At 35.4% G+C, this 12,901-nt stretch overlaps 1 protein-coding gene across 2 annotated transcripts in view; it reads right to left on the bottom strand.

Moving 5' to 3' along the window:
* Atp7a (ATPase copper transporting alpha) overlaps positions 1-12,901 on the bottom strand; it is a 162,674-nt gene that overhangs the window by 104,413 nt on the left and 45,360 nt on the right. For both annotated transcript variants that reach the window (XM_010641329.2, XM_010641330.3), the window contains one exon: positions 6,928-7,068. In XM_010641329.2, coding sequence (XP_010639631.1) covers positions 6,928-7,047 — 120 coding nt within the window. In that variant the 5' untranslated portion in view covers positions 7,048-7,068. The remainder of the gene's footprint in view (positions 1-6,927; positions 7,069-12,901) is intronic.

The following is a 12,901-nucleotide window of genomic DNA, read 5'->3' as shown; positions in this document are numbered from 1 at the left end:
AATAGTTTCTTTGGTGTGAAAAACTGTAATAGTACACAGGTTCCTAATGAGACAATTAATAATGTGAAATAGGAAGTAAAGGGCTAAAGGTGCAAGGAAAGTGGGAAGGGTGGGGGAGAGGTAATAAGGGAGAGGAAAAAAATATGAGAAACTGAAAAAATGGAAATAAAGTGTTTGTAAATGGGGAGGGGAGGAGGGGTGAAGGGAGGGCAGGGACAAGGGGAAAAATGAGAATCAAGACCTATTATGTAAAGGTACAGAATCCCAATGATGAATGTAATTGTACTGTATACCTAGATTGTACCAATAACCTCAATAAAAAGGAAAAAAGAAAAAAGAAATCAACAAATGTTGGCAGGCCTATGGGGAGAAAGAAACCCTTCTCCATTGTTGGTGGGAGTGCAGACTGGTGCAACCACTTTGGAAATCAATATGGAGACACCTCAGCCGGGCGTGGTGACACACGCCTGTAATCCCAACACTCGGGAGGCTGAGGCAGGCAGATCGCTGTGAGTTTGAGACCAGCCTGGGCTACATAGTGAGTTCCAGGTCAGTCTCAACTACATAGTGAGACCCTGTCTCAAAAAACCAAAAAAAAATGTAGATACCCCAAAAAAACTAGGATAAGAGGTCCCATTTGACCCAGCTATTCCTCTACTGGGTATGTTCCCAAAAGAATTAAAAGAATCATACCACAGCAATATATGTTCACCCATGTTTATAGTGGCACAGTTTGTAATAGCTAAAACTTGGAAACAGCCCATTTGCCCATAAACTGGAGACAGGGTAAAGAAAATGTGATTTTTTTATAAAATGGAGTACTACTCAGCAAAAAGAATGAAAAATTAGAGACTTATAGCTAATTGGATGCACATTTAGGACATACTCTTAAGTGAAATGAATAGGACACACATATAAATACTGAAGTTTCTCTGGTACGTGAAACTGAATGTGTAAATAAGGATTAAAATGAATAATTGTAATGTGAAATAGGAAGAAAAGGTCCAAAGGGTAGGAGAAATAGGAAGGATAGGAGAAAGGAAAACTATGAGATTAGAAATAAATGAAAACAAAGCCTTTGCAAATAGGGAGGAATAAAGGGGTTGAAGGGAGGGCAAGGGAATGGGGAAAAAATAAGAACCAAGATACCTCATGTAAAGGTGGTGAAAATTTCCAGTGATGAATGTAAATGTATTGTATACCTAAAATATACCAATGAAATAATTTAAAAGGCACTGGGGATTTAACTCAGTGGTTCCACTGCCTGCCTCACAAGTGCAAGGTCCCAAGTTCAATCCCCGGTACCAAAAAAAAAAAAAAAAAAAAAAAATAAAGAGAAAAAAAAAGATACATCACACACAGGAACAAACTCCTTTGATGAATGTGATCATTATGTATATTTAAATTGTACCAATAAAATTAAGTTTAAAAAAGGTGGGACAGATATATTCAATTAATAAATCAGTCATCAAGATTGATGATAATTCACACATTTTGAGAATTTTCAAAAAAACTTCATTATTCACAAATTGAAAAGGGTAGTTTGCTGGGATGGCAAGAGTAATGAACAGAGAGTTGATCTGATTTTATGTAGAGAGTGGGGATAGAAAGGAATTTCTAGGGCCTGAGAGTTCAATTTCCATAGGAACTAAGTCTTAAGAAGCATGTAGATTTCTTTACCTATAGCGTCAGGTATGTGGTGGTACAGACAGGCAGTAATCAAAATACTCTGCAGTCAAACATCAAACATGGATTCAACTCTTTAATACCATCAGAAATAATAGATACTCAATCAATGTAAGTGCTTCTCTCCTCTTCATAATATTTTATTTCTTTTTTTTGAGACAGGGTCTTAGTGTGTAGTTGAGACTGACCTGGAACTCACTATGTAGTCCAGGCTGGTCTTGAACTCACAGCGATCCTCCTGCCTCAGCCTCCCAAGTGCAGGGATTACAGGCGTGCACTACCACGCCGGCCTTCTTTCATTTCTTAAAACTATTCTTAGCTAAGAATTCATAGAGGGGGAAAACCCGATAATGTCTAACACCTTAACACATAAAACAAGGAACTTCATGACTTGAATCATACATCTTTTACCTTCATCTCTCCCACTGTCACTTCTCTATGTACACTGTTCATTATAATATTAGTTTAACATGTCATATTTTCTTGAGTCTCTGAACGAGATGAAATAGGGCCCACCTTCCTGTGCTTCATCATATGTCAGTAAAAACTCAAGAGCAGTCTTATTTGCTCTTATGGAGGTCTTCCATGACCAATCTCTCTCTCTCTCTCTCTCTCTCTCTCTCTCTCTCTCTCTCTGTACAGTCTTTAGTTAAATACTGTCAAGTGCATGCCCAGGCTGGTTGATGATTAATGCTATATTTAATGAAATATCTTGTTCCTTCCTCTTTCCTATAAAAGACTTTAGCATCTTTAAGGACAAAGAATACACTTATGTAAATTTTTATCTTGAAACCTAGCATACTATCAGGTATACAAGGGGAGATTCAATAAATGTTTCAATAGGTATAATGGGAGAGATTAAACTATACTATGCAATTGCTTTAATGGCATATACATATTCTAAAAATTATTTTCCTTTTAATGAGAACTGAATTTTCCTCTCTATAAATTACTTCTTGGTAGAAGTACTTGAGTAAGACCAAATTTATGGATCTATTTTTTAGGGTAGTGTAAGGGTAATGTGGAACTAGCAATTTTTTTTTTGCTTCTGCTGCTTTTGTTTGGTGATCTGTAGTATAGAAGAACACTTCTAGAGAGTCTTAAATCAAATTATACATGTATATCAGGTTTTGCACTTACCTACTTATGGACATTTAAAAGCTTTAATAATAAAAGAATCTGTGACTATCATGAAGTATGTATCAAACACATTTATGAGGTCTTGGCCAGTTTCTTTTACTTATCAAAATTTTTAAATGAGCACATTACACAAGTAGATAAGAAATATTTGTGCATCAATTTGGTGTATATTTATTTACAAAAATGAGAAGGTACTGTAAAGTGGCTTTATATGCTGTATTAAGTATCTCTTGTATTTTTTTCCTATCTAACATAAATTGATGTTTCTAAATTATATATCAAGTGATGTTTTCAAAATATTTTAGCTAAATATTTGCATTTGTTTATGGCTACTAATTTTCAATAACATAAATGTACAACTTATAATTTATTTTGAATGATATCAAAACTAGTTTTTTCTCAATTTAAATTCTATGGACTAAAGGAGCAATGTTAGTTTGAGTGTAAGCTTTGTTAAATTTTGTAGTTTGTACTTTTGTACTGTGGGTTCTCATTTTTTTAAACAAGTTTCATCAAGTTATTTAGCTTTTCTTGTTTATAATAATTATGTTTTTCATTCAAAGTACTGAGCACTACTTGATCCACTGTTTTCCTGTGTAAATGATTACTAAAAGTTATGAACTAGACAAATAACTTGTCCCCAAAGCCTGATTTGTCTCCCGTAAGCATAATGTATGGTACATTTGCAAAAATATATCCCATAAAATCTAAAAAATAATTCATTATGTTAATGTACCAACTCCCCTCAATAAATGTAATCATTATGTACTGCAGGTACGTACTAATAAAAAAAAACAAAGATCTAAATGTTAAAGCAAAAACACTTAATCTACTAGAAGATAAAACAGGTGAAACTCTGGAAGACATAATCTTAGGCAGGGACTTTCTGAACAGGACCCCAATTGAAAAAGAAACAAAATCAATGGGATCCTATGAAATGGAAAAGCGTCTGCTCAGCAACAACCAGTGCAGTGAAGAGACAACCTATAGAATGAGAAAAAAAATTTCCAGCTATTTCTTAAACAGAATATAATCTAGAATATGTAAATGTCTGAAAAAATAGACCTCCTAAAATAAAAACCTCAATCAAAAAAAGGTATACTTAGATGATACAACACTTATTAGAAGTCCAAATGACCAATAAATACATGAAAAAATGTTCAACATCTCTGGGCATCAGAGAAACGCAAATTAAAACAACACTGAGGTTCTACCTTACTCCAGAAAGAATGACCATCATCAAATAATCAAACAGTAACAAATGCTGGAAAGGTTAGGGGGAAAAGGAACCCTTCTACATTCTCTTTTTATTTATTTATTTTTGGTACCAGGGATCGAACTCAGGACCTTGTGCTTGCTAGGCAGGCATGGGGACACCAAGCTAAATTCCTGGCCCTCCCTTCTACATTATTGATGGAAATGTTAACTAGTAGAGCCATTATAGAAATCAGGATAGACATTAATAAAAAAAAACTAAAACTAAAAATCCCATTCTTCTCAGCTATTTCTCTTCTGAGTATCTTTCCAAAAGTGTTAAAGAAATCATATTACAGTGATATATGCACACCTTTGTTTACAGCAGCACAATTCATAACAGCTAAATTTTGGAAGTGGTCCATATGCTAACAACAGATGAATGAATAAAGAAAATCTTTTCTTTGAACACCATGAACCATTACTCTGCCATAAAGAAATTTGAATTTGAGTCATTCATAGAAAAATGGATCTACCTAGGCTTTTTTTGCTTTTGGGGGTTTTTTAGACAAGTTCTCACTATGTAGTTAGAGCTAGCTGTGAATTTACTATGTAGCCCAGGTTGTCCTTGAACTGACGTGATCCTCCTGTCTCAGCATCCAGAGTGCTGAGATTAAAGGCATGTGCTACTATACCCAGCTTGGATTCACCTTGAAACCTAATGTTATGTGAAATAAACCAGACATACAATCTTAAATATCACATGATTTCTCTTAATGTGAGGAACCCAAAATATAAATAAAGAGCAACATAAAAGACAGAGGAGTGAGGGGAGGGGAGGAGAAGGAAGTAGATGAATATGAATTAAGATGTGTTATGTACATGTACCAATTTCATTATATACCGAAAACATGTACTAATAAAAATTTGAACAAAAAGAAAATCAATTCAGCACACCTGTAATCCCAGCACTCTAGAAGGCTGAAGCAAGGGGTCACAAGTTCAAGCCCAGCCTGTACAAATAAGCAAGACCCTGACTCAAAACAAAAATTAGAAAAGGGCTGTGGATGTGGATGTGTGTGTGTGTGTGTAATGAAGGCTCTGGATTCAGTCTCTAGTACTGCAAGAAAAGAAAAAAAAGGAAATTTAACTGACCATATGTTAATGAGTTTATTTCTGTATAATCTTATCTGTTCCATTGATTGGCTTATCTGTGTCTTGGTTTTGAATACTGTCGCTGGTACTTTGGGTTCTCATTTTTTTAAAACAAATGTCATCAAGCTATTTAACTTTCTTGTTTATAATAATCATGTTAATAATTTAATGAAACAAAAATTAGACTATGCAGACAAGTCATTTTTTTCACTATGATTCTGACAAAGTTATAGGGGGCGATATGTTTCAAACAGAATAACTAGGCTGAGGATGTAGCTCAGAGATAAGAATACTTACCTAGAATACACAAAGCCTAGATTTAAACCCCACATCACAAAGAAAAATAAGATGTTACAACAAAAGTCAAGAGTGCATAAGGAAGCAATGTTGCCACATACATCACTAGGAAATCCTCTGAGTGCAATAGGAAGAAAGGCAATAGTTACTTACATGGTACTTTGAAGGTTATGTTAAGAATTCAATAATCAGTATTGTTTTCACAACTTTTCTGTGAAAAATACATAACTATGAACGTGATTTTACAGATGAGCACTAGGGCTGGCAACAGTAGCTAATAGGCATACAGTCATAATCCACACAGCTGGTAGCTTTGGCCCACTTCTTCTCAGTCAGGCTCATACGCCAAATGTCTGAACCTGCAGAACAGTGGCTAATAGCCACTCAGAAACTAAATTTGGTTGTACAGTCATTTTCATTTTTATTTTTGCGATAAAATTCTGCTGTGATGAGATATTCTATTTTAAATATTCTAATTTTGGTTGATACTTTCCTGGTAGGAGGATTGTGATGAATGCTTAGTCTGGTAATAATGACATTTAGTGTATTCTGCACTGCTCTAGTGTCACTGTATAACAAATAAGGCTGGGCCATCTACTTCAATAACAATATAATCTAAACTCCATTGTACCTTAAAAGTAATACATTCAAACTCCATTTCTTCTATTTTGACATGATGGATATGCATTAGTAATAAAAAATAAAATGTTTCAATACACCAATAAAGGTACAACTCAAGACACTTCAAGTTATAACTATCATTATCCTTTGTAGTGTAGCAAGCAGCAGTGTGAATCAACAACAGTTCCATATTTGGTCTCTTGTCACAACTATGCCATTCTGTTGTTACAGTAAAAAGCAACCACAACAAATACTGTATTCTCTGTGTATATGTGTGTGTGTGTATAGATATATATGTATATTTGCCTCTGTGTGTGTGTGTGTGTGTGTGTGTGTGTGTGTGTGTGTGTATACACTGGGCTCTTCCGGCCACAGCCTCTGAAAGCCATTGTACCATCATGCCTGGCTTCAGGTGTGTTGTAACTGAATGTCTTTCTTTTTCTTTTTTGTAAAGAGAAATTAACAGGACAAACAAAATGTATTTAGCTTCCCTTTTAGAAATTTCTTTTTTGTTGCTGTTTTTTTTTTTGTTTTTGAGATATGGTCTCACATGTAGTCAAGACTGACCTGGAGCTCACTATGTAGTCCAGGCTAGTCTCAAACTCACAGAGATCCTCCTGCCTCAGCCTCGTGAGTGCTAGGATTACAGGCGTGTGCCACCATGCTCGGCACCTTTTAGAAAATTGATAATCTTTTCAAAAAAGAAGAAATTTGGTAATCTTTATTGCCAAATGGATCACTGCCTATGCTTTTATCCCACTGTCAGAAGTAATTTTGTCACAAAATTCTAGTTAACCAGCATTTTACTTTACTGATTTCCAGATGATAACTTACTTTAATGTGATGTACACCATTCACTTTTCCAATCTGCTGTTCAATGGTCTGAACACAGGAATTGCATGTCATTCCCTCAACAGAGATGGTAACAGAATTCACACCAACACTTGCATCCATTTTTAATTCTTCTTTACATTCCTGTTAGAAATAATAAGCCCATTAATTTCATCCATGAAAATAATCTTTTCTCAAACTTTCTCCTACCTCCCAATTGAAAATGTGCTAGTAATAAATGTCAGCATTCTTTTCCACTTGCTTATGAAAAAGTTTCTTCACCTTTGATGAGATAAAGGAAAGTGGTTTCTATGGCTACGCTAACTAAAACTAAAAATGTGCAATACCCAAATAATAAAAGTAACTAGGATTCATACAGTGATTTCCTGGTTACTAAACATTTTTGCCATACATAATCCAATTTAATATTAGAAGTAGACTGCAGGGCATGGTGGCACACACCTGTAATCCCAGCACTCGGGAGGCTGAGGCAGTAGGATCGCTGTGAGTTCGAGACCAGCCTGAGCTACATAGAGAGTTCCAGGTCAGTCTCAACTACATAGTGAAACTCTGTCTCAAAAAACAAAACAAAACAAAAAAAAAAGTAGACAGAAGAACCAAAAATGCCAAAAATAACACAACAGCCAACAAGTTGCTATGTCATTTCCCATACCTGCCTTTCTAACCTTTCTGACCTTTCTCATGTATTTATTTGATGTTTCTACTTCTTTATCTGAGAAGTGTCTGTTCATTTCATATGCCAAATTTTTGCATTGGGCCTTTAAATTTGGGGAGTCTGATTTTTTTGAGTTCTTTAAATATTCTAGATAATAGTCCTTTGAGAAATGGCTGCCAAAGAAACTTTCCCACACTGTGGGTTGTCTTTTCACTCTGTTGGTAGTTTTATCTAGCTGTGCAAAAGCTTTTTAATAAGCTGAGATGAGATCCTAGCTGTTCTTTGAGATGTTTCCTGTTTGATTAGGGATGTGTTCATAAAGTCTGTGCCTACACCAATGTCTTCAAGTGTTCTACCTATTCCATCTTCCAGTAAACATAGTGTCTGTTTTAATATTTAGATCTTTGATCTATTTCAATTTTAGTTTAGGGCATGGTGAAAGATATGGCTCTTGTTTTAATCTTCAGCATGTGAAAAGCCAGGTATTTTTGTTTTTTGTTTTTGGTATGGGGGATCAAACTCAGGTCCTTGCACTTGTGAGGCAGGCGCTGGAACCACTAGGCTAAATCCCTGGCCCGTTAGCACCCTTTATTAAAGAGGCCATCTTTCTTCCAGTGAAGGTGTTTGCCTCTTCCCTCCCCTGAGTATTGGGGAACTCGGGACCTTTCACAGAACCAATGAGCTAAATCCCTGGCCTGTCTCTTGGCTCCTTTGTCAAAGATAAAGTAGCTGAGTATGTCTGGAGTTGTTTCTGCATCTTCCAATCTGTTCCACTGATCCTGAGGTCTGTTTTGTTTTGTTTCCAGTACCATGCTATTTTTATTAGTGTAGTTTTGTAGTATAATTTCAAGTCAGGGATTGCTTACCTTTGTTGCCTAGAATTACCTTTGCTATTCTAGGTCTCTTCTGGTTCCAAATGAATTTTAGGACTGTTTTTTCTAACTCTGGGAGATACGCTGATGGAATTTTGTTCAAGATTGTATTAAATCTGCATAACAACTTTGGTAGTATGACCATTTCCACTATATTAGTTCTTCCTACTCAAGAACAAGGGATATCTTTCATTTTCTGATATCCTCCTTAATCTCCATGTTCAGAGTACTGTAGTTTTAATGCAGAGTTCTTTTACTTCCTTTGTTAGATTGATTCCTAGGTATTTCATCTTTTTGGATGCTATTGTGTGTGTATGTGTGTGTGTGTGTGTGTGTGTGTGTGTGTCTTGTTTTGTTTTGTTTTGTACCAGGGATCGAACTTGGGACCTTGTACTTGTGAGGCAGGTGCCAGAACCACTAGCTAAATCCCCAGACCTTTGGATTCTATTGTGAAAGGTGTTGTTTCCCTAATTCCTCTCTCAGTGAGTTTGTTATTCATGTACAGGAAGGTATGGACTTTTGGGTGTTGACTTTATATCTAGCTATACTACTGAATTTGGTTATTAAGTTTAAAAGTCTTTTGGTAGAGCTTTGGGGATCTTCTATGTAGATCATCAGCAGCAAATAATGATAATTTAACTTCTCCCTTTCCTGTGCATATTCCTTTTATTTCTTTCTCTTGTCTAACTGCTCTAGCTAATGTTTCCAGAACTATATTGAATTAGAGTGGTGACCAACGGCCATCATTGTCTTGTTCCTGACACTTAAACAGCTTTATTGAGACATAATTCACAGATCTTATAATTTACATATTTAAAGTATAGAATTCAATAGTTGTTAGTACATGCACAGACATATACAACCATCACCACAGTCATTTTAGAACATTTTCATCATTTCAAAATGAATTGCCATCGCCTTCATTACTACTCATCACTTCCTAGTCCCACCATCCCATCTTAGGCAACTACTAAACTAGTTTCTGTCTATATATATTTCCTCTTACAGATATTTCACATGATGGAAAAGATATAATATGACTGGCTTCCTTGGTGTAGCATGTTTTTAACGTTTATCCATGTTGTAGCTTATATCAACACACCATTTTTACGGCTGAATATTATTCCATTGTATGTACATACCACTTTATGTTTATCCATTTGCCAGCAGATGGACATTTGGGCTATATCTGGCTATTACAGATAATAATGCCATAAACATTCATTTCCCTTGGGTAATAATTAAGAGTGTACTGTCAGACTGTTTCCAAAGCAGCTGCACCATTTTATATTCCCACTAGCAATACATGAGGAGTCCAATTTCTCTACTTCCTCAAAAATCTTTATTATCTTTTTTATTCTAGCCATCCTAGTGGTATGAAGCAGTATCCCATTTGATTTCTATTTCCCTAATTACTAGCGATATCAAGCCTGTTTTCTTCTGTTTATTGGCTATTTGTATTTCTTTGAAGAAATTTTGAGGTTCTGGGGGGATGCTGGGGATAGAACACCAAGGCACGTGCTTTACCACTTAACTGTAGCCTCAGCACCCAAAGAGATACTTACTCAAGACTTTTACCCATTCCTTAATAGAGCTGTTTGTTTTTTGAGTTACAAGAGATCTTGCTATATTCTGCATATTAACCCCTTATCAAATATATGACTTTCAAATATTTTCACCTATTTTATGGGTGGTCTTTCCACGCTCTTTATAGGTCTTTTGATGTATAAAAGTTTTTAAATTCCATTAAGTCCAATTCTATTTTCTTCTTTTGTTGCCTCTATTCATTTTTTAAATTAAAAAACCTTTAACATGTTCACAACAGAGCTGTAATTCATGTCTCACTGCCAGGCAGTTCTGAAGCACCAGTGGTACATGGATGACTGTCCCATCAGCCACCCAACAGGACAGTCACCCATGTACCACAGCAGGTTCACACTAGTGGGAACATTTTAAAGGACTGAAAGAAAAATTCACCCCTAGGCCTACTTCTCTTGGTTTTAATTTCAACTAGCACTAATTCTGGAGCATTTACACTTTATAATGTGACTAGATCTAAAATGGACTCATAATTATGAGTCTACTTAGGTGACTGACTTTTAAAGTTATAGCTATTCCAAATGTAACAGTTAACAATTCAATTATGTCCATTGATTCTTAAGAAATTAAAGTATTAATATATATTATCTACATTTTGTTTTTAATATCTTGAAGCAGTCATTATCCAAGGTAAAAAAAAGTCATGACCTCTAATTTGCCACACTGGCAAAGATTTTCACCCTGTAGCAGTTTATGACTTGCAAATAATCTGTATGTAAAAATAAGCTGTCACCACTCTGAGAAACTCTGTCTTCCTTCCTCTATCCCAGAGGAGTTGCTACCAGTAGAACAAATCTGAATCTTTAAATGAATCATGATAGAATAAAGCAGTAAAACTGAATTAATTTAGAAAAGCTAGAACTAATTACTCTAGCTCAAAAAAGTTTCTCTTTGCTATATGAATTTTCTAGTGTACAAAAGTTCATGATTTAGAGATTAATGTATTACCTTCTTTTTCCAAATTTCATGAAAAATTTTAGCAACACGAAGTAGAAATCGTACGTTTATATATCTTCTCAATGTTAACTCATTTTGCTATATTTGCTCTACTTTTCTACATTATTTGAACATAAGCTTTAAAGAAACTATGGGACTTCTACATACCTTCGCAAAGAATAAGGACTTCTACATAAACACTATTCCACTATCACAGCTAACAAAATTAATGATTATACATCATATAATATACATTCTCTAGTACAAGAGAGCAAAAACTCAGTGAGGACAGAAAAGGTGGGTAATTATAAGCAAAGGATGCTTAGGATGAAGAGAATAGGATGAGCCCCAGTGGAGAATCCAAGGTAGGCTACTTAAGTGTGAAGGAGAAGATATCTTGGAAGCAGTACCAGGATGTGAAAAGGCAAACAGAAGAATGTATAAAACAAGCAGACCTTATCAAAATTTTGCCTAAGATTGGTCTTCTGCCTTTAAAAGGAGGCACATTACCACAACAAAAGGAGACACATTCTTTTTGTAGCACAAAACTGCTTTTCTCTAGAATAGAGTACTCATCTTTACATAGTTCCAATATTTTATGAATCAAATAAGGCTTTAGAAGAACTGATCTAGGAACACTACCAAAGTTCAATAAATTGTTTATAGGAAAATGTCAAATTCAAACAAAAGAACTGATAATGAGCTTTGAGAAAACAATATATGCAGCAGAGTAAAACTAGTTTATCTAGTTAGATGGGAATGTAAGATTAAAATACAGTTTATCCCTGGGTATTGTGAGGCATTGGTCCTAGCACCTCCTATGGATACTGAAATCTTTGGATGCTCAAGCTCTCTTATATAAAATAGCACAACAGGGGCCAGGGATTTAGCTCAGTGGCACCATGTCTGTCTCGTAAGCGCAAGGTCCTGAGTTCGATCCCCGGTACCAGAATTAATTAATTAATTAATTAAATAAAATGGCACAATATTTAATATAACCTGCACCCTTTTAAATCATCTATAGATTATTTACACTACCTTATATAATGTAAATGTTGTATAAATAGTTGTTGAGCTGTACTGTTTAGGGAAATTACAAGGAAAAGTCTATATAGATGTTTAGTACAGGTGTAACCATTGTAGACCTATTTTCCATCCATGGGTGTATGAATCTCTGGACATGGAACACACAGACACGCAGGGCTGATTACAAAGTTTTATTATGGGTTATGACGTACACAAAACCAGTGGAGTATCTCTCAGATATTTTGAGAAACTGAAACACTAGCTAATAGAAAGGCACTTTTTTTTTTTGAGACAGGGTCTCACTATATAGCCCATGCTGTCCTTAGACTATGTAATCTAGGCTGGCCTCAAACTCGCAATGCTCCTGCCTCAGCTTCCTAAGTACAGTTACAGGCATATGCCACTATACCTGGCTAAGAAAGGCACTTTTAAAGTAACTGAATAATTCACCAGGGAATCTTGTATTGTGGAGGTCAGAATGCCTAAACACAAACAAAAGTTACATTAATATAGTCGCTTTTCCCATTTCATCCTAATTTAAGGATGTTAAACCAACTGTGAAGACATGTTTCCTTCTGCTTTCATAATTCACCTGTATTGGTTTTTTTCTGTTTGTGTTTTGGCTTCTTTTGAGACAGAGTCTCACTACGTAGTTCAGGCTGGCCTTGAACTCAAATATATCCTAAGTTGGCCTCAAACTCTCTTTGATCCTCCTGCCTCAGCCTCCCAAGTGTTAGGATTACACGTGTGGCACCATACACTGGCACCTGTGTTGTTTTTTGAAACTACTTAAATTGGACCTTGCACACAAAACCTCACAGGAATTCCATTTCACTGTAACTACTCTATTACACATATATATATATAT

The sequence above is a fragment of the Fukomys damarensis genome, unplaced genomic scaffold (assembly GCF_012274545.1).
Source record: "Fukomys damarensis isolate Sample0158 unplaced genomic scaffold, DMR_v1.0_HiC HiC_scaffold_39, whole genome shotgun sequence".
NCBI lineage: Eukaryota > Metazoa > Chordata > Mammalia > Rodentia > Bathyergidae > Fukomys > Fukomys damarensis.
The sequence above is the reverse complement of the archived record's forward strand: the minus strand, read 5'-3'. Positions and strand labels throughout refer to the sequence as shown.